This window comes from Notothenia coriiceps, unplaced genomic scaffold (assembly GCF_000735185.1).
Source record: "Notothenia coriiceps isolate Sejong01 unplaced genomic scaffold, NC01 NC01_scaffold00018999, whole genome shotgun sequence".
NCBI classification, from domain to species: Eukaryota; Metazoa; Chordata; class Actinopteri; order Perciformes; family Nototheniidae; genus Notothenia; species Notothenia coriiceps.
The window spans coordinates 931263-953275 of record NW_011351700.1 but is presented as its reverse complement, the minus strand read 5'-3'; the positions used below and the strand labels follow the sequence as shown (position 1 = coordinate 953275).

The 22013-nt window shown below is 40.9% G+C and overlaps 1 protein-coding gene across 2 annotated transcripts in view; it reads left to right on the top strand.

The window, feature by feature from the left end:
• Positions 1 to 22013, top strand: part of elmo1 (engulfment and cell motility 1 (ced-12 homolog, C. elegans)) — a 56232-nt gene that overhangs the window by 17905 nt on the left and 16314 nt on the right. Inside the window, exon 4 of one of the 2 annotated variants that reach the window (XM_010778090.1) lies at positions 10717 to 10853. In XM_010778090.1, coding sequence (XP_010776392.1) covers positions 10717 to 10853 — 137 coding nt within the window. Of the gene's footprint in view, positions 1 to 10716; positions 10854 to 15768; positions 16177 to 22013 lie in introns of those variants that run through there. The other variant, XM_010778091.1, reaches the window with a different exon arrangement.

Here is a 22013-nt window from a genome sequence, read left to right as displayed (position 1 = left end):
CATGGGACTTATTTTTTACCCTCTCAAAGAACCGGAATCGAGAACCGAAAATGACTGGAATCGAAAAAGCAGAACCGGAATCGGTTAAAATCCAAACGATACCCAACCCTATGTGTGATGCAGTAAAATCTCACCGCTCACTTACGTTAGCGGTGTCGTAAAACCGTGGCAAAATGTAAAATATAGGGGTGCACCGAATGGGAAATTCTTGGCCGAAACCGATACCGAAAATAGGAAACAGTTGGCCGAAAACCGAATGCCGAAAGGCCGAAAATGATTAATAGAAATCAGCTACCTGATTATGGAAAAATAAATGATTATGGCAAAAACTTAACTTAAATAATAATCACTATTATGGGTCCATAAAACATTTATTCAGCACTTTTGAATGCATACAGTACATTAATTCCAAGTCAAGTGCATTTTCTTTTCTCTGTAGGATAACTACAACAAAGTGCATTCAGAACAAAGCCAAGGTGCTTTAAAACTGTATAAACATCTAGGCCAGTAGGCCTACAACAAAATAGTGTAAATAAAGACTTGAACAGCCAGGCCTTCAACAACAACAAATGCACCTATAAGTGCATGCATACAAATGCGCAAACTGGATAAATCCACATGAATGTAACTATTTACAAATGAAATTACAATTGAATTTCAAGAATCTGTAAATAAGGCTGTCTGTCCTCATAAGCAAAGTAGTAAACATTGTATAAAGATACATAAAGTGAAAACTGGATACAAAATCCACAATCAATTACAAATTAAATTACAATTTCAAGAATCTGCAAATAAGGTGGTCTGTCCTCATGAGCAATGTAAACAACATTGTATCATTTAGATACCGAAAGTACAATATATTGAACACTGTGCTGCTGTCATTTCCCCCTAATGATAACCTGAGATGGTGAATTATAACTCACAATGAAAATTGTTCTGGAAAGTGGGTATAGAGTAGACATGTAGAACTAGATAAATTTATGATAAGCCAGCCTCGTCTACTTAGGAAAAGTGGGAGGTTCTTTTTAATGAACAGTAGTTTCTCTGCTTTATCAGCCATAAGTCTGTTGCTCTTCTCATCAAGCACATGAGAGGCAGCGCTGAACAGTCTCTCGCTGTCAGTGCTTGTGATTTGATCTTACTCCGCATATTTGTCCGGGTGTTTTGATTTCAAGTGGTGGAGTAATCCCGAAGTGGTGAAAGTCTTTGCAGTTACACCCCCTCGAGAAATGTCAGCTGAACACGTTTTACAAATCGCAATCCGCGCCTCTTTCTCCGATATTTTTAATTTTTTGTGAGCCAGCCGCGAGCATGGTCGCGCGCCGTGCTTGTCGCTGCGTTTTGATTACGTCATCACAACAACACGTTAGTTTACCAACGTAACCCTGTTCTCTGAAATTCGGTGATATTTTTTCGGTGCCGAAAGCCGAAAGGGCCTTTTTAACCATTTTCGGCCGATAATTTTCGGCGGCCGAATATTCGGTGCATCCCTACTTATTTAGTAGATCCGGCCAAATTGTGATAAAAATGCAATTGTGTGGATGAAGTTGGGCATATAAGACTGGAAAGTTGATTATTCTGTGACTTTTAGATTATTATTTTTGTCATGAAAACCTACAACTCATCATAAAACTAAAAATTGATTTAAAACCATCCACCTTTTTAAACATGTAGATGGCTAGTGTTTCAGAATGTATTGAATTTTAGTAGAGTATCTCTTTAAATAGGATGAATTATATTACTGGCCCACTCAGAGGGGTGTTTTTCCCACACGCTGACAAGTCATTATATAATCCAGTAATTAATATGAGACATGACAAGTTGCTGAGGGCAGAATATGAACAAGAATATGACTAACTAAGCCTTTGCTTAATAAATCGTGTGTTAATTTGCCTTATTTGTCTTAAATCACTGGCACTTCTTATTAGTGTTTATGAATCGCGAAGGACATGCTGAATTATAGTGTATAATTTACCTTTCATGATATGTTTGTGTCCTGATTTATAATCTTAAGTGAGCTCCATCTGTAAGCAGTTGCTTCCACTAACGAAGTATCAGTGGGATGAGAATTTATGTCCGACATCAAACATTACTATGCTAATGATCCCATTTCCAACGACTCGTTAAGTCTCAAGGTTTTAGCTGCTTATCTCCCTTAGGTCTCCTTCCATGATTCATGAGTAAATTGGAGGATGGCGAGGGGAAGAAAGGCCAAGCGAAGAATTTCAAGTATCCCTCAAGTCGTGACATGAGGCTCTTTTGTGCAGTCAGCAACCACTTCACCAAGTTCTCGGTTTAAGCCTTAAAAGAGGGAAGGCTTCTTCAGGGTTTTACACTTTGTAGCCTCACCAGCAAAAGGTTTTCAATTGCACAAATAACAAACTTGACAGATAGGTGCTTGAGAATCTCAAGTTTTAAGCATCCCTTACGTTTTTCAGACACTCCTGTCCTTTGTCAGCTCTCAGCAACCCTTAGCGGATTGAAATGGTGCGGGGGATGAAACCTCGCCCAGCCCATGGCAGCGCTGCCACTTACTGACGTACTCTGAGCTTTTTAGCTGTAATTTACCATCAAACTCTCGTCAACTTGTCTCCTTCAAACTTTTTTTTCTCACACAGTGCTCTAAACAAACTGACGCTTTTCTCCCCGAAAGACTCCTTACTAGCAGACTTTGTCAAAGGTGAAATCCGCCTAAACACTATAGCCTTTCATTAGACGCACACACTCACAAACACAAAATGTATGTGTATAATGATCCCACTCAATTTTGATCTATAAATACATATATTATTTATACACAGGCTGTGTTAGTGTGCTTTCTCTTGCACGTAAGCTGGACACTTCTCTGTTGTTTTGTTATGATTATGAATAATTCTGTTTCTGCATTTGGGCAAACTCAGGCAGCTTGATGTTATATTTGCATAAGCGTGACTCACACCGTCTGATTAGAGATTTTCCTTCAGAAGAGTCTGGCATGATGTGCATATAATGTAGCTCCCATAACTGATGTATTGAGCTATGAAAGAATATGAGTTGTGTTAATGGTTTTAATGAGTGCCTGAAGCAGCTCTGACTAGATGCAGTTGCCTTATTGTATTTGAGCAAACACGAGTCTGTGAAAGCAGATGTCCTCCTAAATGTGTTGGAAACGTGTCCTTGTCCAGAGTGCTGATGGACATGCCTCCCTCAGTCTGATTTTTTTTATTTTCTCCATCTGCTGTTTTGCTATCTCTCCCTCCTCCTCTCTCCTCTAATGCATCTTGACCATTGTAGGGGGGTGCGTGCTAAAATGGTTTAGTTACATAATTAAAAACACAGAGGAAATAAGGCTTGGATTTTTTGTCTAATCAAGGTCCACCATATTGTTCTTTCCTCACATAAATGGCAACGATGATGTAAATAACCAAACAAACCAATACTGTGGACACCTAGTAGTTTATTTTGTGCAGCATATTAGCTCTCCTTGAACCAGTGGTCTCATTCTCATCACATCAATATTACTGATCATTAGTTTCAGGATGGAGAAACTCGACATTGTATTATAAGACTCTGTAAAACTGATTTATATAATTTCACAGAAACTCAAAACCTGACAGGTGACATATTTAGCCCAGAATCTACCCTAACAGAGCAAGATGTTAATTAGAGTGTGAAGTTATCAGTTTCCCTGCTAGCTCAGGAAATAATTATAGTTGTGGTGTCCGCATTGCAAGCCAATTTCATATCTTTTTGGCCGAGTGATCATCTGTGTGAGTCATCTCTTTGTGTTGAACCAAAAAGTGTATTAAGAGAACTACGTATCTGTATTTCAAAGAGATGCCACATTTAGGAGTCTGTTAGTGAGCACATGGCACAATGCATGTAAGGTTTTTAACTTGCTGACTCGAGTGCTTTCGACACAGAAAAAACATTTTGTTTTCCTTCTCTCGCAATGATTGAGCACGGAAATACATTTCTCGGCCCTAGAGCTTCAAGCGAACTGCAATTTTAAAAGTAGCTATTGTAAAAAAATTGCTTTTTAAAATTCACTGTTCCTCCCGGGGACATGTTCAAGTGTAGATTGATCTTACCCCCATTTTTTCCCCAACTAGGGCAGCACAGTCAGTGAATAAGACATTCAATATATTGGTTATAAATGGCTTTACGATATGCTTTCTTTTAAACCTGACATGAACTGTATATGCATTTACAGTATTTGTGGTGTTGTTGCTGAAGCATGGCTGTGGTTTGCTTCTCTGCTGTCTTGGCATGCTGCACACACACAAACAGTGACTGGCCCGGAAAGAAGGTGCTGACGCTGCTCTCTGGACATACAAACACACACACATCAAACACACACACACACACATCACACACAATCCCCTTGTCACAGTGGGACGTCAGAGCATGCTGGTATTTTAATTAGAGTGAGAATGACACTTTCCGCTGTTTATTCATCACGTGGCAAAGCTGCAAGGTGACTCTGGGGTCGTGTCGAATACTTTATGCGCACTCATGGACACAAATACACATAAACAAGTACACATTGGACCTTGAGAGTGGCATTCAGCCGTCCTGTCTCTCTTGCTTCTTTGAACACATACAAAAAGATGCACACAGAAATACACGCAGCTCCACACTCGTACACTTTGATAAACATGCTTAGTCACCTCTCCAATGTAAGACTCATCTGGTGGTCAGTGATTAATTGGTTGTCAGTTGACGTCACAGAGAGCTCGTGTCGGATGGACTTTGATCGGAGCGTGTCGGACGCCAGCTGTCGCACACTCAGTCACGGACACATTAGCCGAGTCACTCCAGCAAGATGACCGTGACCCCTGACCTCAGCCTAGCCAAACATCGCATGAGATGGATAGAGGGAAAGGACTTATAACTCATCTCTAACCACAGATGCGTTCACATCAGATCGGTCAGAAATCAAGCACGGGCAACCAAGACAAAAAAAAGCCTCTGTAATAGTTTTGAGTCCAAAGTTTGTTGTATTTTCGAAACCCAACATGTATGCGTGGCTACCATCACTGGCAGTTACATCTACCTGTTTTGTGTTCAAAGCTTTTGAATGCTTTTTTTCTTAATTTGAGAGTTGATACTTCAAGTCCTTCTCTATATAAGATATATAAATGACTAATCCTGAACGATTTGTTTACCCAATAAAGGCCTGGGAACAGGATAGGATACTCCATTAGTAAAAAATAACTAAAAAGTTCAAGCTGATTTCAGATATAACCTTGCTCAAGCTTTCTCAAGAAAACATTCTTGATTTCATGTCGTGGTGAAATGTAGTCACAAAGTGTTGCACCGTAGCCGTTAACAAAAAGTTGTTCTGCAGATCCATTTGGGCATATGGTCCGGCATAACCTAAACTGGTCCTGACAGTGTCCTGTTACCCACTTTATGGGTGGTACAGGCTCTGAACATATGGCTGGGCAGATGGATGAAAAGCATACAGGACAAAGGAAACCCATTAGAGCCCATTTTCCACCCATTTACATGGTCTGCTGTGGTCTGATATGCTCGGCTAAAAAGAGTCATAAATTATGATTTAAATTGAGTCTTCATGTCTGCCCTGCTGGTGTGTGTGTGTGTGTGTGTGTGTGTGTGTGTGTGTGTGTGTGTGTGTGTGTGTGTGTGTGTGTGTGTGTGTGTGTGTGTGTGTGTGTGTGTGTGTGTGTGTGTGTGTGTGTGTGTGTGTGTGTGTGTGTGTGTGTGTGTCGTGTGTGTGTGTGTGTGTGTGTGTGTGTGTTCCATCGCGAAGTGTCAGACTCCTCAGGCACTTGATGTGTCAAATCGCCCCCCATCTCCATGACCATGTTAGCCTGCCTGTGGGAGAGAAGGCTGCTCCTCAGCAGAAAGGGAGGAAGGCAGAGAGGGATTACATAACCAGTTTCAAACAATTAGGAATCCAGTTCACAGTCTTTTAGAAGTGGTTAGCTTTATGCTTCTTACCCGTTTCAGTAACTTGGCATGATGCAGTCATCAATATCTAATTATGTTGGCATTTAAAAAGAAAATGTTAAGTAACAACAGCAAAGGGAATAGACCAGTAGAAATGGCTGTTATCATACAGCTAAACTCCTGTTGCTCTGCTGTCTGGTCACTGGTCATCCAGAATAGATCTTAAATGTACTTAAAGGGAGCAATTTCTTCAGATTTTGGACATATCAAGGTGATTTTTTTTTTAATTCATCTGAATTTACAGGGCCGTAATGGCACTTAATGAAAATAAATGGATAGAGCGCATCATGTCACTGCTTAAGGCAGAAAATGAAACAATAACTCCTCAGTAAATAGGTCAAGTAAATTCTTCTTAAGCTATAGAAGGAGCACATTCTGAATACTTAAGTAATATTACAAGCCTTATCTCTTTGTCCCCTATAGAAAGAGATTGTTATCTGGTTGCTTCGCTCATTAACAGTGCTCAATGGGAACACAGAAATGACAGTTTGTGATATTTTTAAAAGTTTCCTGATGAACAGACATACTCACACAATGACTGCAGTCAGCCTCAGATTAAGGTCAGGAGTAGCGAGGAGCTCCATGTTTTTTCTTCAGTACAACCAATCCAGCTCCTACAGTAAGCCTCATCAGTTTGTGTGATGGGGGTTGCAGTATTTCAATGTATAGCAGATGTTTGTATTTCATCATTGTGGCAGAAAATGCTGATGCATTGCTTTTTGAAAAGAAAAACAAGGCTAGTAAGGCTTGACATGACTTAGCACTCTCACAGTGGCCTCTCCATTCAGGCGGATAAGTTTAAGTGCATTTGTGCAGTGGTGAGAATGATTCAGACGTGACATTTGAAATAGCTGGAAAGCTGCTAAAAAAAGGAAGAACTGAATTGTTGATTTCTCCCACTCCTTTTGGACAATCTTTTTGCAATAACTATACATTCAAATACAGTTATTCTAAAAGGTTCAATAAAATAGAGTGCGTTATTTATATGGAATTGTTTCCTTTTGCATTGTATTTAAAATGGAACAGCAATTACTAATGATTATAATAAATTGCTGAGAAATAAAATCTATTAGGCCTATGAGATATTTGAGATTTAGTGTGATTTGGATTATATATTTGTCCCATAGATAAAGAAGTATTACTCCATCGTACTGCTGTGTTCTCATTGCTTAAATGCAGAGCAGCTGCTCCCAGATTCCCCCCTCTTAAATAATTTTAACATGGATGAATTCTGTTTGTTTGATTTAAATATTCAGTGATCCATGCTTTGTTACCATTTGGGTTTGCTTGCAATCAGTTTTACAATGCACGACACTGTTTGAGAACTATTTTGAGAATCTTTTTGTTGTCCTCCTCGCTGTGCTGGTGCAGGTCAGGCTGAGCCCTGCGAGAGGTAATAAAACTGTCTGAGACTCAGCATGCCTTGCAGAAGCTGAGGATGGAGGAATTTCTGCAGAGCCTCATGAGAATGCTCACTGTCCGTATCCCCCAAATAAGCCTTGACATGTGATTCCCCTCACCTTGCCACCTCAGGGCTGTGTTGGTCCTATCAATAAACAGCCCATTTAGCTCAGAGGTCCCTCCGAACTTCCACCTTCCCAACAACTTTAACCGTGCGGCCCAAAGAGTATTTCACTTTTTTAAATTCACCCTTTCTTTTTCATCTTTCCCTGTATATTTCTCTACTTATCTCCGCAAAGGCAATGTGCTGGTACCTAAGCAGCCTGTCAGCATCCGTTTTGGCTCACCTCCCTTAGCTTTCTGAGTGACTACCGGCACTGGTATCACATCCCCCCGGATTTCTCCACCTCACCCTCCCCTTAATCTTCCACCCATCGCTCCAAATCACGGCTCAGGTCATTGTGCCCATGGCCTGCAGGCATCTCTCATTATACTGTGAAGTTTCAATTGCTGCCTGACCCCTTCCATCCAATTTCATGGCTGCTCGTGGTGGGCCGGTGCCCCTGCTGCTCCGCTCTGAAACTCTTTAAATGAACCAAGACGTCAAGAGGGAGACGAATTTAGTTCAAATAAATGTCAAGCCTTGTTATTTTACCTCCTGGTTAATATGATTTGGGCACTCAAGAGCCCTGGCCTTCCCACTTCCCTCTAATTCTTATTTCAAACTCACTCTCACACAAATAGAGGCAATTGAAACACTTCTGTTCACTGCTAATAAAGTAAATAAGCCACCTCTGGCTCTGGAAAATGAGAAATCTCAACTTAATCCACTTGGAATAGTGTTTGTTGGTCTCAATTTGCCTCCAAGGGGTGTTTTATGTTTGAAGTTGATGAGGAGCTACATTTTCAATAACACACAGGCGTGCTTCGTTTGGGAGCTGACACTCGTTCTCAGTGGCTGTTTTATAAACCAAACAAACAAAAAAGCATCAACTTCCTGTCCTTTCTGTAATACAGAAAGCAGATTATCTCTCATTAGAAGTGTGTCACATCTCTTATATCTTCTGTATATAAATAAATAAGCCTGATTATTCATTAATTGAAGCTAAAGAGCTAGAAACACCATGTATGATCATAAACAATGTGTCACTTTACTGTGTAACGCAGAACCTTTTAGCAGCAGAAATGTGATGATTTCATTGGTAACATTTTTGAGCTGAGTGATGTTTACCTGCAGCAGCAGTGTGTGTGGGTTGTTGTGCATTAGTCAGGTGTTCAGGGCCACATTTCTTCAGGCCATATTTCATGAGTAACGATGTGTGTTCTTTTATCTTGTGTCAGTGTACAGTGGGGCAAAAAAGTATTTAGTCAGCCACCAATTGTGCAAGTTCTCCCACTTAAAAAGATGAGAGAGGCCTGTAATTTTCATCCTAGGTATACCTCAACTATGAGAGACAAAATAAGAAAAAAAATCACATTGTCTGATTTTTAAAGAATTTATTTGCAAATTATGGAGGAAAATAAGTATTTGGTCAATAACAAAAGTTCATCTCAATACTTTGTTATATACCCTTTGTTGGCAATGACAGAGGTCAAACGTTTTCTGTAAGTCTTCACAAGGTTTTCACACACTGTTGCTGGTATTTTGGCCCATTCCTCCATGCAGATCTCCTCTAGAGCAGTGATGTTTTGGGGCTGTTGCTGGGCAACACGGACTTTCAACTCCCTCCAAAGATTTTCTATGGGGTTGAGATCTGGAGACTGGCTAGGCCACTCCAGGACCTTGAAATGCTTCTTACGAAGCCACTCCNGAAAAGGAAAGAATGAATGGGGCCATGTATCGTGAGATTTTGAGTGACAACCTCCTTCCATCAGCAAGGGCATTGAAGATGAAACGTGGCTAGATCTTTCAGCATGACAATGATCCCAAACACACCGCCCGGGCAACGAAGGAGTGGCTTCGTAAGAAGCATTTCNAGCACTTATTAGAAAATGGAAGACATACAAGACCACTGATAATCTCCCTCTGTGATCATTTTGACCCCACGGGGTGAGATGTTGCGTGGAGCCCCAGATCGAGGGAGATTATCAGTGGTCTTGTATGTCTTCCATTTTCTAATAAGTGCTCCCACAGTTGATTTCTTCACACCAAGCTGCTTACCTATTGCAGATTCAGTCTTCCCAGCCTGGTGCAGGTCTACAATTTTGTTTCTGGTGTCCTTTGACAGCTCTTTGGTCTTGGCCATAGTGGAGTTTGGAGTGTAACTGTTTGAGGTTGTGGACAGGCGTCTTTTATACTGATAACGAGTTCAAACAGGTGCCATTAATACAGTTAACGAGTGGAGGACAGAGGAGGCTCTTAAAGAAGAAGTTACAAGTCTGTGAGAGCCAGAAATCTTGTTTGTTTGTAGGTGACCAAATACTTATTTTCCACCATAATTTGCAAATAAATTCTTTAAAAATCAGACAATGTGATTTTCTGGATTTTTTTTTTCTCATTTTGTCTCTCATAGTTGAGGTATACCTAGGATGAAAATTACAGGCCTCTCTTATCTTTTTAAGTGGGAGAAATTGCACAATTGTTGGCTGACTAAATACTTTTTTGCCCCACTGTATGTGGACGATAAGTGGATGTAAGTTGGATCAGGCTTGATGGGATTTGATCAGTTGAGCTCTGATCAAGTGGGTGTAGCGGAAGCATACTGTACAAATAAAAAAAAATCCAGTATACGGCCAGATGTGTGTTAAAGGAATAGTTTGACATTTTGGGAATATATGTTTTAAGCTCTCTTGCTAGGGTCGGATGAGAATAATTATACTATTGTCATATTGCACGTAAAACAAACATCAAGTCCTCCCAGAAATAAAACACAGTAATTGGTTTAATCTAGTTAATGTACGAAATGTCTAGGAGATAAAAAATAAAATATTTAGTAGTGCTTTTTTTTCATACTGCCTGTGCCGCAGCACCTCTTTTCACCCTCTGTCTGAAACCAGATCCCAGTCTGCTCTGATAGGTTAGCTGGCCGGCTCTGTTGGGATTGGTCAACCGCTCAGAGATGTCTCGCCCCTTAGCGTATCACGTGTAATGTGTTGGAGTGCAAGTTTACGTAGTGATGTCACTTTGTCACGGTAGTAAACAAAGGAGTGCAATGTAGGTGTTTTTGGCCGGGGTGGGGTGTGTGGGAGAGAAACTCCTCATGGATGGGAAGTTTGGGATTCTAGCCTTTGCAGACCATTCACATGCACACAGACCTATAACACACTACAGGAAAGGGAAACCCCCAAAAAGCATAACAGGGCCTCTTTAACTGCTGCTGCTGTTCAAGGTGACACATTTTCTCTCTCTCTTGTCCACAGCCAGTGAAAACTGCCACGACTTCCACCCCATGTTCTTCACCCACGATCGCTCCTTTGAAGAGTTTTTCTGCATCTGCATCCAGTTGCTAAACAAAACCTGGAAGGAGATGAGAGCCACTAGCGAAGACTTCAACAAGGTACGCTGTGGGTGTGTGTGTTTGGGAGATGAAAATGTGAGATGAATAAAAATCATCAGTGTGTGCCATTTCCATGCTACATATAACTAGGCCTTGAGTTTGCGGTGCACTTGATGCCAGTATGCATACTACATTTGTTTGATTTCTGGAGTGTCTTTTGGTGGACTGGAAAAAGTTAAAACACATTTTAGGCACGGATGAGACAGCTCCAGGAACACTTTAGAATATGTTTTCAAATTGGCAGTAGCGTTTTCCAGTTTGTTCCATCACAATTTTTTATTTTTTTTTATAATTACCTGTTGATTTGTTGAAAGAACTTGCATCTTTTACTAATTTAAATATCTTTACAGAACTGTTAGAACAAAAGTAAACAGTTTTTTTTTATGACACGTGATCATACAGTTTATTTTTGCTACATACAATATCAGTGCGATGGATGTATTGTGTAAAGGTTCTTGTAATTGGTAGCTCCATTGTTGGTAAAGTTTTGAAATTGAGAAACAGACAACCAAACTATTAGGTTTGTCCATAAAACAATATGATTAATTGGTATCATTATTTGTGCTGCTTTGTCAAGATTAACATGATCTTATGAAAACATAACAGTTAATAGAGGTTTCAAACTTCAATTAAGACAGCATTAAGTTATTTGTACACAGTCACAGCTCTGTAGGATTTGTGCCATGCTTCATTGACTTTATGTGGTTGACACTGGCAGGAAGCACAGTCACAGCTCCCTCTTTATTGCAACAATTATTTATTAATCATTAGTTAAATTCTGTTAGTTATCACAATGGCATTGCCTAGAGTCCCATGCAAATAGTATGCCTGATTACGTTGCATAGACATGGAAATGTGTTTTTCCTGTTTACACAGATGAACATGCTTTAGGCGTTTCCTTTTTAAGGGCGCAGATTGAGAGCGGTAACTGCACACACATCTTAGGGGCTTTTTAGAATTATAATTGTTCCTATATTGTTTTTTCCCCTTTTGGATATAAAACATTAACTGCCTCTATTAGCAGAGCCACTGATTAAACTACTACATCTTCATTTGGAGATGATTGGAGTGTGGATGAAGATGAAAAGCTTCCTGTAAACTGGCTAATGTTGAGGACAGGAAATATGTGTTTGTGCACTGCCAGACGTTGATAGTAATTAGGTGTTTATGACAAATATTGTATGTTGTGTATTCAATTGGGCATCAGATGTAGCAGTCAGCAGATGCCGCATCCCTTTTCCTTGATTTGTCAAATAAATTATCATTATCTTATTGTGTCAAATACCCCGTGTCCAAGCTGTGGCCTGAATCCTTTGCTCATATTTACTGACTTTGATCAACATTGAAACGGTTCCTCACACACAAATAAGCCGGTCCTCACCTCTGCAGGTCCAATATGTCACAATACTGTAAATCCAAACACATTGTGCTGCTACATCAAAGTGACACTGTAATAGATTTATTCAGCCTGCAGCTTCGAGGAAATCACATTTACAGAGTTTATTTTATGTTTGTGTGAATGAAGTGATGGTTCCTGTGCTTAGATGAAGTGCTGCTGGAGTCGCATCACCCAACGCTATTTCACTATAAGTAAAACGATTGATGACAGCAGGGAACCATTTTGTCATTACCAAGAGAAAACTACTTGAGTAGTCTGGCTCAGCTTTCACAAATTGATTCAGAGTGATTGTAAAATGTGTTGTTGTTTTGAGATTTCTTCAACATTGATCTACTGGAGGAGGCTACAAATGGACAACATTACAAGCTTGTAGTCGAAATTAAACATCCTTGGTAGCTTTTAGATCCACCTACGGTCTATTGAAGTCTTCAACACCATTTGTGTTTCTACTTTTGCCACTCACTCAAACAACGTGGTGGAATAGCTTCTGTGAATGTTTTTTTTTTGGCTTAGTCAAATCTGAGCTGAAAAATCTGGACATTTTTTGTGTGACAAAGCATAACGGTTTGTCTGATCATATGAAACGTTATGTACTTATTGATAGATAGGCCCTGAGTGATAGAACCTTCTCTAATAGGCTTGAAATGACTAGCACATCTCATGTTGGGCTGTATTTCCAGCTAATCTTTCAGCACACTCCTCCCCTAGCAAGAAATCCTATTATCCAATCTCATCCTTCACAACCCTCCCTTGAAGGTGAAATTTGGTTTCGATTGAGTCGGGATAGATGATGCTTCGCTTGCCTCTCCCTCTCTCCCCCCTACCTCATCTTTCATCACATGGTACCTTGGGATTTTGGAAATTCAGCAGCAGCTTGTCGATATTAAGTCTGTTTGCTCTCGAGGGCTTCCTATCAGCTAAATGGTGCGTGCAGAGCTCTGCGCTTCCAGCCTCTAACGCTGAGTGTCTCAGTTTGTATCCTCTCTGAACTCAGAAGCACTCTGGGGACCGTCAGCCCCTCTGATGATGTCTGAAAGTTGACATGTTTTACCTAATTCTGTCAATGATGAAGTTGTTAGAGTTGTTTATCTTTAACTGAAACAGTCATTGACTGCACATTTCATCAAATAAAATGTCCAGAAGATGGAGAGGAGGAGGTTTTCCCTCAAAAAAGGCACACATATATCCCAATAAACCATGACTATTAGCATGAGCAAATGTATATGAACATTTTCAGTAATGAAAGTTATTTATGTGATCAATAAAGTGATGGTAAAGAAAAATCAACATTTAAAGTCACAGCAGTTAGTGCCTTTTGCCTCTCTGGCTATGATGCATGTCCCTGAAAAGCCAAATACATTATTCGGGGTATAATTATTAGGAGTGGAATTTAATCAAATCCTTAAGATTAGATTTGACAAAATTGGATAAAAGATGTGCATAAGTAATGAATTAGGGATCAACCACCTTCTGGGAAATGTAAACAACGTTTTCCAACTTAAATCCAAACAGTTCAGCAAATTTAATTTGATAAATGAATGCATACGCCCCAACATTAGAGGCCTCAAAAGTATTGAAAAATGTTGCAGAAGAGAAGAAGGACTTTCTTAAAGCATTTGGCAAATACAATGAGATAACTGAACAATTAAAAATGTTATGGATAACGGAATGGGATAAGATAAATGGCTTATATTGAATAAATATAGATTTTGTAGAGTAATGTAAAAACTGACTCTAGAGTAATAATGTCATTGCTAATACTGACTTGTATTAACAGTGCTGACTCACCTAGTGATGGATGGTTCTGGCAACAGAGGCTAGGATCAGTAATACATAATAGTAATGCTGTTCATCCCACTTCCACTGATTTTAATCACAGTTATTGTCCCTTTTTAACTGCAACCAATCGGCCATTTAAACTGGCTTACTGTCTTAGGCAATCAGTCATGTAATTGGTTATTTGGGTCTCGGTCGACTTAGAAATATATGGTCTTTTCTGTGATGGTGTCTTGATGAGAAATATGTTTTAAGTAGTCATTACTCATCGTTAGAAGAGGATAGTACATCATTATATTAACAAATGTGTTGTGATGTTTGGTAAGCGACAATCTTACAGCTCTTTCTTGTCTGTTATAAAAGTCTGTTATTATGAATGCAATGCTGCGTTCAATATATAATGTACATACAGTACATGAGGATATATCCTCTGTAGGGTGTGAGGAAGGATAATAAGCACAGATATTCCTGAGGGCGTCCGCTTCAGATCGCGGCTGGCTGTACGGATAGATTTCCCTGCAGCTCCCACAGTGGCTGCCAGACACCGACAGCACTGAGCTTTCTGAGGTGTGGAATACTAAAACACCTCGTTGGGGTTTCATCGATATTTGGATGTGCGCGGTGCTGTGGCCTTCAAGTATGTGCTTGAGCATTTCTTAAACGCTGAAGGCTCTCTCTCTTCATGGCTGACTGAGCATGTGCCCTGCACACAAAGACAGGAACACACACACACCCACGCATGAATGTATGCTCATTAAAGACAAAGCCACACAGCCTTAAATGAAGCTTAAAAATACTGTGGCACTGAAACCCCCCTTCCCCACACACATGCACGTATGCACACACACGCACACACACGCACCGACACACACACCGTGGTGAAGCCAGTTTGTATTCTGTCTTGTTTGCTTTCAGAATATAGTGCTTAGTAAAAGAAAAAGTGTGTGTGTGTGTGTGCTGTGTATACGTGATGTGTGTGTGTGTTTAGTGGAGGAGAGTCTGATGCTCCCAGGGCACAGCTCCGACCGTCAGGCAACCGTTTCCCCTGTTTCCATAGCAACCCCTGTCCAATTACCGCTGCTGCGCTGCACTACTCTGGCTCTGTATCGGTAAGACGGAGCCACTTCTCCGCTGCATGTGTACAGGTTTGTGTTTATACATGTCTGTGCTTGCGTGCGTCCGTCCGACTCTTTCTTGAACGGCCGCCTGTCGTCTATACATCCAAACGTCTGTGATGAGAGCGGCTCCTCCTCTACCTCCCCACCGGAGGAAGAAGAAAGCCTCCATCTCTCTCTGCTCAGGCGCTTGGAGGAAAAAAAATCCCTCAGTGATGTGGCGGCTTGCAGCCACTCACTATACCCCTCCTCCTCCTTCTCCTCCTCTTCTCTCATCCCTCCCTCACTCCCCCTCCTTCTAACCCCCCACCTCTACGTACTACTACGTACTACTACTACTACTACTACTACTACTACCTACTACTACTACCTACTACTACTACTACTACTACTACTACACTACTACTACACTACACACACACACACACACACACACACACACACACACACACACACACACACACACACACACACACACACACACACACACACACACACACACACTTATCATGTGATCCACTTGCTGAGCCACCATTGGCGTCTCTGATCGTGGCGTGTGTCCAATCAGGGCATAAGCCCGGAGATCAACATAAGCGAAGCTGAGCAGGCTGGCTGATGCTCTTAGAGTCACAGAGGGAGGGAGAAAGAAAGGCAGGGAGCCATACAGAAATATCATAATACAGGAGACATAGTAAAAAAAGAAACGGGGAGTTTGTTGTTAGTTTTTTTTTTTTGAAGGGAATATTGTAGAAGAAAGAATCAAATACGAAACCTGAAGGAACAAATATCCAAGAAAGGAAAAGGCAAAAGGAGGAGGTGCACGAGCTGTGTTGACAGACGAGTCTTCCCTTATTGTGGCTAGCGCTAAAGCTAACTGTCCACAATCAGCTAGACCACTCTTCCAAGGAGCCATCTGCTCCCTCCATCCCCGTCTCCCGTCGGGCGCTAACAACTCCTTCTCTGGCAAAAGGACAAGGATTCACCAGTCACTGTGGAGAGTATCGCACCACACTTGGAAACATGGAGGTGACATGTAAGTACCAAGACTGGAAAAGAGAAATGGAGAGTGATTTTTGTTTTCAATTAGCATGGATGGATGGATGGATGGAGCGAGAGGAGGTGGTAGTAAAGGAGGGTGAGGGACTGTTTGTGTTGTTGCCTGGCTGCGGAGGAGGAGGATTGGAGGGAGGAGGGTGGAGGGAGAGGAGAAGAAAAGGCAGGGATGGAGAGGATGGGACGGGGCAGAGCGGAAGAGAAAGAGGAGGGACAGATGGGTCCGTGTGGATCACAGCCTTTCATTAAAACACAATCTGCTAGAATATAATTTCATCCTCTCCACATCAACATGCAAGCATACACACCTACCCCCACTTCAAACTCTGTGTGTGTGTGTGTGTGTGTGTGTGTGTGTGTGTGTGTGTGTGTGTGTGTGTGTGTGTGTGTGGGGGTTGGGTTTTGTTGTTGTGAATGGGATTACTCCACTTCCCCAACACCCACCGTTTGTCACCAGAGGAATCCAAAGCCACTACTACTAATCTCCTCCCTCCACATTGTCTCTCGCAGCCTTGGACGAGCTTCAACCGGTGTTTTAGCCGGAGGGGGTTTGACACGGGATTAGAGTGGGGTCAGCCCCGGAGTGTAGAGCAGGACTCTGTGAAATACTGCCAGAACCTGGTTTGTTTTGGACAATACACAGTTCAATCGTATCCACTTCCTGTGCTTTTAAACATGGCTTTGAACAGAGGGACTACATCTTGGCTGCGAGGTGACCTACTATATTGATTTGTGCTGAATTGTTTAGCTTCAGTTGAATGACCGAAATATCCATATAAATAACATTTGCCTGGTGCAGGTTCTCAAATGTACAGATGGATTGCTTTTCTCTGCATTATATTACGTTTCTCTTCATATTAAACAATTTGAAAAGGAAAATTAGGCTTGGAAAAAAAGTGTGATAGCTGTTTTTTGTTGTTTGTTCAGACATTTATTAACAAACAATTCATTTGAAAGTATAAATGAAAGGATTACTGGAATAGTTTGATGTTTTGATGCGAGTAAGATGAGAAGTTCAATGTCACTCACATATTTTATCTCAGAGACAGCTAAGCATAAAACTGGAAACATCAAACCTGGCTCTGTCTAAAGAGAAAAAATCCATCTACTGGCACCTCTAAGAGGTTTTTACCAAAATCTAAGTGTAAACCCATTGAGGTTTTACCAGAGTGCTGGACTATTTCTTGGTGAGGCCCAGGGTAGTCATTTCTTCAGTCTTTATGAGAAGTTAAGATAACCTTGTTCCAGCTTAATACCGAACAGACAGATGTGTATATACTGTTCTGTACATGGTGAGCCAAGTTCAATCACTTAGAAAAAAAAATTGCTGTGTGCTTCAATGTCCTGTGAAAGTACCGTACTTTTAAAGCAAGAAACCTTGAACCTGGTCACCTCGCACTTCAGCAAAAATAAACCTTGCACAGATGTGAATCGTGCAAGTGAATGAAATATGTTTTGTTGTTCTTGATATTTCATTTCTGCTCTGGTCTGAGGTGAAACAGAGGAGAGTCTGCTTGTTCCTATAATGTTAGAGACTCACCTGTCCAAGTGGGATTACTCACATGGCAGTCCACAAACAGCCCCAGCAGCAGACAGACCCTCTCATTAGACATCAAACACTACTCTGTGTTTGGCTACTGTTAAACAACATTGCGTTTTGTTAGCATTTCTTTTCTGGTTTTCTTTTTACAGCAAATCAATTTACGGACAATCAATGCAAACGAATGCAAATGTGGTCTGCCTCTGCTCTTTAGAAAGGGGGCAGTTCCTTCACTTTGCCAGAAGGTCAAAATGCATACATGATTCATGAAATGGGTGCTGCTGATGTGTCCAGTCAGAAGTGATGTGACAATACTTTCAGACAGTGTGCGGGTGCCAAAGGTTTTGGGTAGATGCCATCTTTGGATTTTAAGAAGCAGCCTGGGACGATGTATTTTTTTTGCTGCACACGCTGCGATCGCTGCTGTCGTGCTTTGCATGAATCGGTTCATCTATGTTTCGTATCGGGACACACAAACCCCCCTCCCCCACTCCACTCCTGCTACAAACCCTGTTGTTTTCTTATTCCATACTGGTTTCATTTTCTTCTACTACAGATCCTTCCTTACCTCTCCCCCCCTTATAGCTCTTTCTTCTCTTCTTTTTTCTCCCTCCTGTGGTATCTCTCCCTCCTTTTCTTCTCCTCATTCTTGTCTCACGACCCCCCTCCACCTCTTTTGTTGAATTCAGACAGGCTATTTATATCTTTCTGCCTGGCTGCCTCACCTCCCACTCCCTTAACAAGGTTGGCTTTATTGTTTTTGCACGTGTGTATGCTCACTCGGACAGTGCATTGAAGTGTCTGTAAATGCATCACAATCAATTGGGGTGTTTGTTGTGTGAACCCTTGTTGTTGTGTGTATGGTTTTATGTGTGTCTATTTGTTTGTATTGGCCTTTTGTACATGAGTGTGAATTCCAAGCTGTTCATGTTTCCAATGACTTGTTTCTTTTTCTGTTCATTTGTTTGAGTGTGTGTGTATGTGTGTGTGCCGAAGGGGGGTCTCTGATCTTAGGCAGCAGTGAGCTCACTAATCAGACCAGAGAGGTCATCAGCCATTAGCATCAAACCATCAGAGCTGCACGAGCAGAGATGCAGAGCTAACACTTTGTTTTGTTGTGTGGCAAGATGAGGATACTGCTGTCCCATCCTCACAGCGGCAGCATGGGAATCAGCAGGGCTTCTGGTTTTTTAGTTTATTTATTCATCTATCTTTTTATTTATTTACATCTCTCTGTTTATTGATAGGTGGTGTGCATTTCTGCGAAAAATAAAATCCGTTGTCATCATTTTTTGCACAGCAGTCCACACAGTATACACTTTGAATTCCTTGCATGCAATGAATCTTCTCTAGAAAAGCATGTGTGGGTGTGTCATATTGTGGATATGTGCTGCTGTAGGGCTCATCTGATAATCCAGTGTTGATGTATCACTGCTCGTGTGTTACATTTTAAGCACTGCATCTGTCATTGTGAGGGTGTGAACGCATGTTACTGTAGGAAGATCTTTTGTTTTCTGTCTGGGGATCACAGTTTATCTGGATGTTTACCTTCTTTCACACAACACTAAAAAGGCAAGAGATCAGTTAGGCTAAAAGACTCAGATATTTCCTCTGTGTGACAGACCAAACATGTAAAAGCTAGATAGATTGTGGAAAGATAAAGAGAAATATGATTAGAAAAAGGAGCTATCCATTATGTCAACCTCTAGAGAAAAACCTGCTTAGTGTCGACTGCTTTTGCAGCTCTCTCCCTAATCAAAAATGGCCTTGCTCTTTGCACTGTCAAACTTTGAGTCGGAAAGCCCCGTAATTGGCCTAATAGCAGCTCTTTGCATTATTCATCCGAAATTTGACTGACTTTCTTTTTTTTCAGAAGGCTCCGGTCGGATACAAAAAAAGTATTAAAACAGATTTTTACATACAGAATTTATCTGCTGTCGTGCATCATGGGTAGACTCTAAGACAACGATTTTCCCTGATGGGAGTTATTAAACAAGATATAATGAAAGGTGGGATGTCCTTGAATGGATGTTTAATCACAAACCAATTGACTAGTCCTCTGGGACAATTAATGCAGAACGTTCATATTTCCTGAAACATTTGTGTCATAATAAATTACTGCAAAGCTGTGCACAAGCCAAGGTCAACACTGGGCTTTCATCAGCATTTCTTGACTTGCAGTAAATGGCGTTTTCCCAGGCGACTTTGCTCTCCAGTCATCCATATGGGCTGTGCTGCACCTCACAGCCGGTTGTTGAAAAAGAGCTCCTCTGACAGTTTGTCTGGGCGTGCAGAGCTGGCACTCTAAATATGGAAACAGCAGCTATCAGCAACAGCCGGCGTCAAACCCTGCATCACTCATGAAGAACAGAGAAAAGGATTGATCCAGAGAGGTCTCCAGATGTACTTTATATCGTGTGTGGACACGGGAAAATTGGGATTTCACAGGGAACGGTCACTAGTAGTTTTGTTTTCTGTTATTGGTGTTTGTTCATTCTGTGTAATGCATGTGAGAAAGGAAATGTGTGTGCGCAGTATAAGTGTGTACATTGAGTATATATATCTTGCCTACAAATACAGTATGTGCTGTTCCCTGTGGTGCAGTAGTGCTGTCAAAAAAAGGTCCCTAAGGCATTCACTAATAGAGAAAAAGCTGCCTTTCACTGCGCTTTTAAAAGTCACATTCACCCCTTACAGTGCCACTCTATTTTATTTTATTGAAATACCCAGATACAGTGTCTCCTTACATACAGCTGTGTGGGGGAAAGATACATAATTTACATTTTAATGGATGAAAGTACTGCATTTCAACTTAGTTGCTCTCAGCAGACTTAACACAGAGCCATGACGGGGTTGTCAGGAGAGTCTAACAAGAAAAACTGAATATGCTAAATATAATCTGGGAATCTGTCTGCGGCGTTCACCTCTTGTTCCTCACTTTATGAAATGGCACTCCCACGCTGTCTCTTGTTTGGCGTTTTATACAACACATCAAGCTGTGTAAAGGTGCCACCACATTAATGCTTGAGATAGAATTATCTATAAAGATTGAACATTATGCTGTGAAAGGTTATTAATGGGTTTGCAACTAGACATTTATTTTCAATATAAAATAATAATGTTTTTTTTTTTTAAAGACATGCTCCAATGGAAAAATGTTATGCTGCCGGCGATGTTTCAAATTACTTATATTGTTCAACCAAAAGTCCAAAAGCCAAATATATTCAATTGACATTTATATTAAATGGAGAAAAGCAACCGGTCCTCACATTTTAGACAAATCCGCTAATTGACTAATGATTTGTAATTATGTATGCAAAGCTAATATTTTTAAGCAATGCTGATGGACAACCTGTAATTCTCTAATACATATTTTTTATTTACTACATTTTTCTCATCTCCCTACCTTCAAGCATGCATTTTTGTGTGTGTGTGTGTGTGTGTGTGTGTGTGTGTGTGTGTGTGTGTGTGTGTGTGTGTGTGTGTGTGTGTGTGTGTGTGTGTGTGTGTGTGTGTGTGTGTGTGTCGCCTGTCAGACGGAGATCTGTGTTTTATTGTGCCCTGCCAAACGTCTTCTCACACAGACATTGTGGGTGACAGGGCAAAAAAACAGCACAGTTGGCACTGTTGGAATATATTAGTGTCGCTATCATTTCAGAAACCAGAAGTAAACAATATCTGTTACCTAGACAGAGAGTGCACAAACAAGGCTCGTCGCTAACCTGTCAATACTTGATTTGATCCAGTACTAGCTATACTCCTGATGTATTAGAACATATATATGATTTAACACTGACAACCACGGCTTTGCCTTGAGTTTGATATGAGAGCAATAAATCAAAAACCACAGCGTTGTCATATTGTCAGTCCTGTCAGCTTCTAAAACACTTTCTTTGGGGATATTTATTCAATGCTGTTTTATCACCTTCTAAATGTAATACAACCCGCAGCAGCTCTCCTCTCTCTGTACAGCGTGATAAGAGAAAAGCATCCTTTCATGTCCATCTCTGCGGCATTGTTTTATTTTTAATGACATGGTCAACTTTGAAGGAGATAATTATTCAATTACCATATAAGGGTGGCAGAGAGAAAGAATGTAATGACCATTTCAATAACAGCAAAATGGATTCCCTGCATTCTCTTCTTCTGCTGCTTTCTAAAAAGAAACAGACTCTCTGACATGTGAACGTGTGTGTGTGTGTGTGTGTGGGCTCTAACGTGTGTGTGAATGCTTCCTTTTGTATTTTCGCAAGGAAGCGTGATTTGTCTACTCCAAA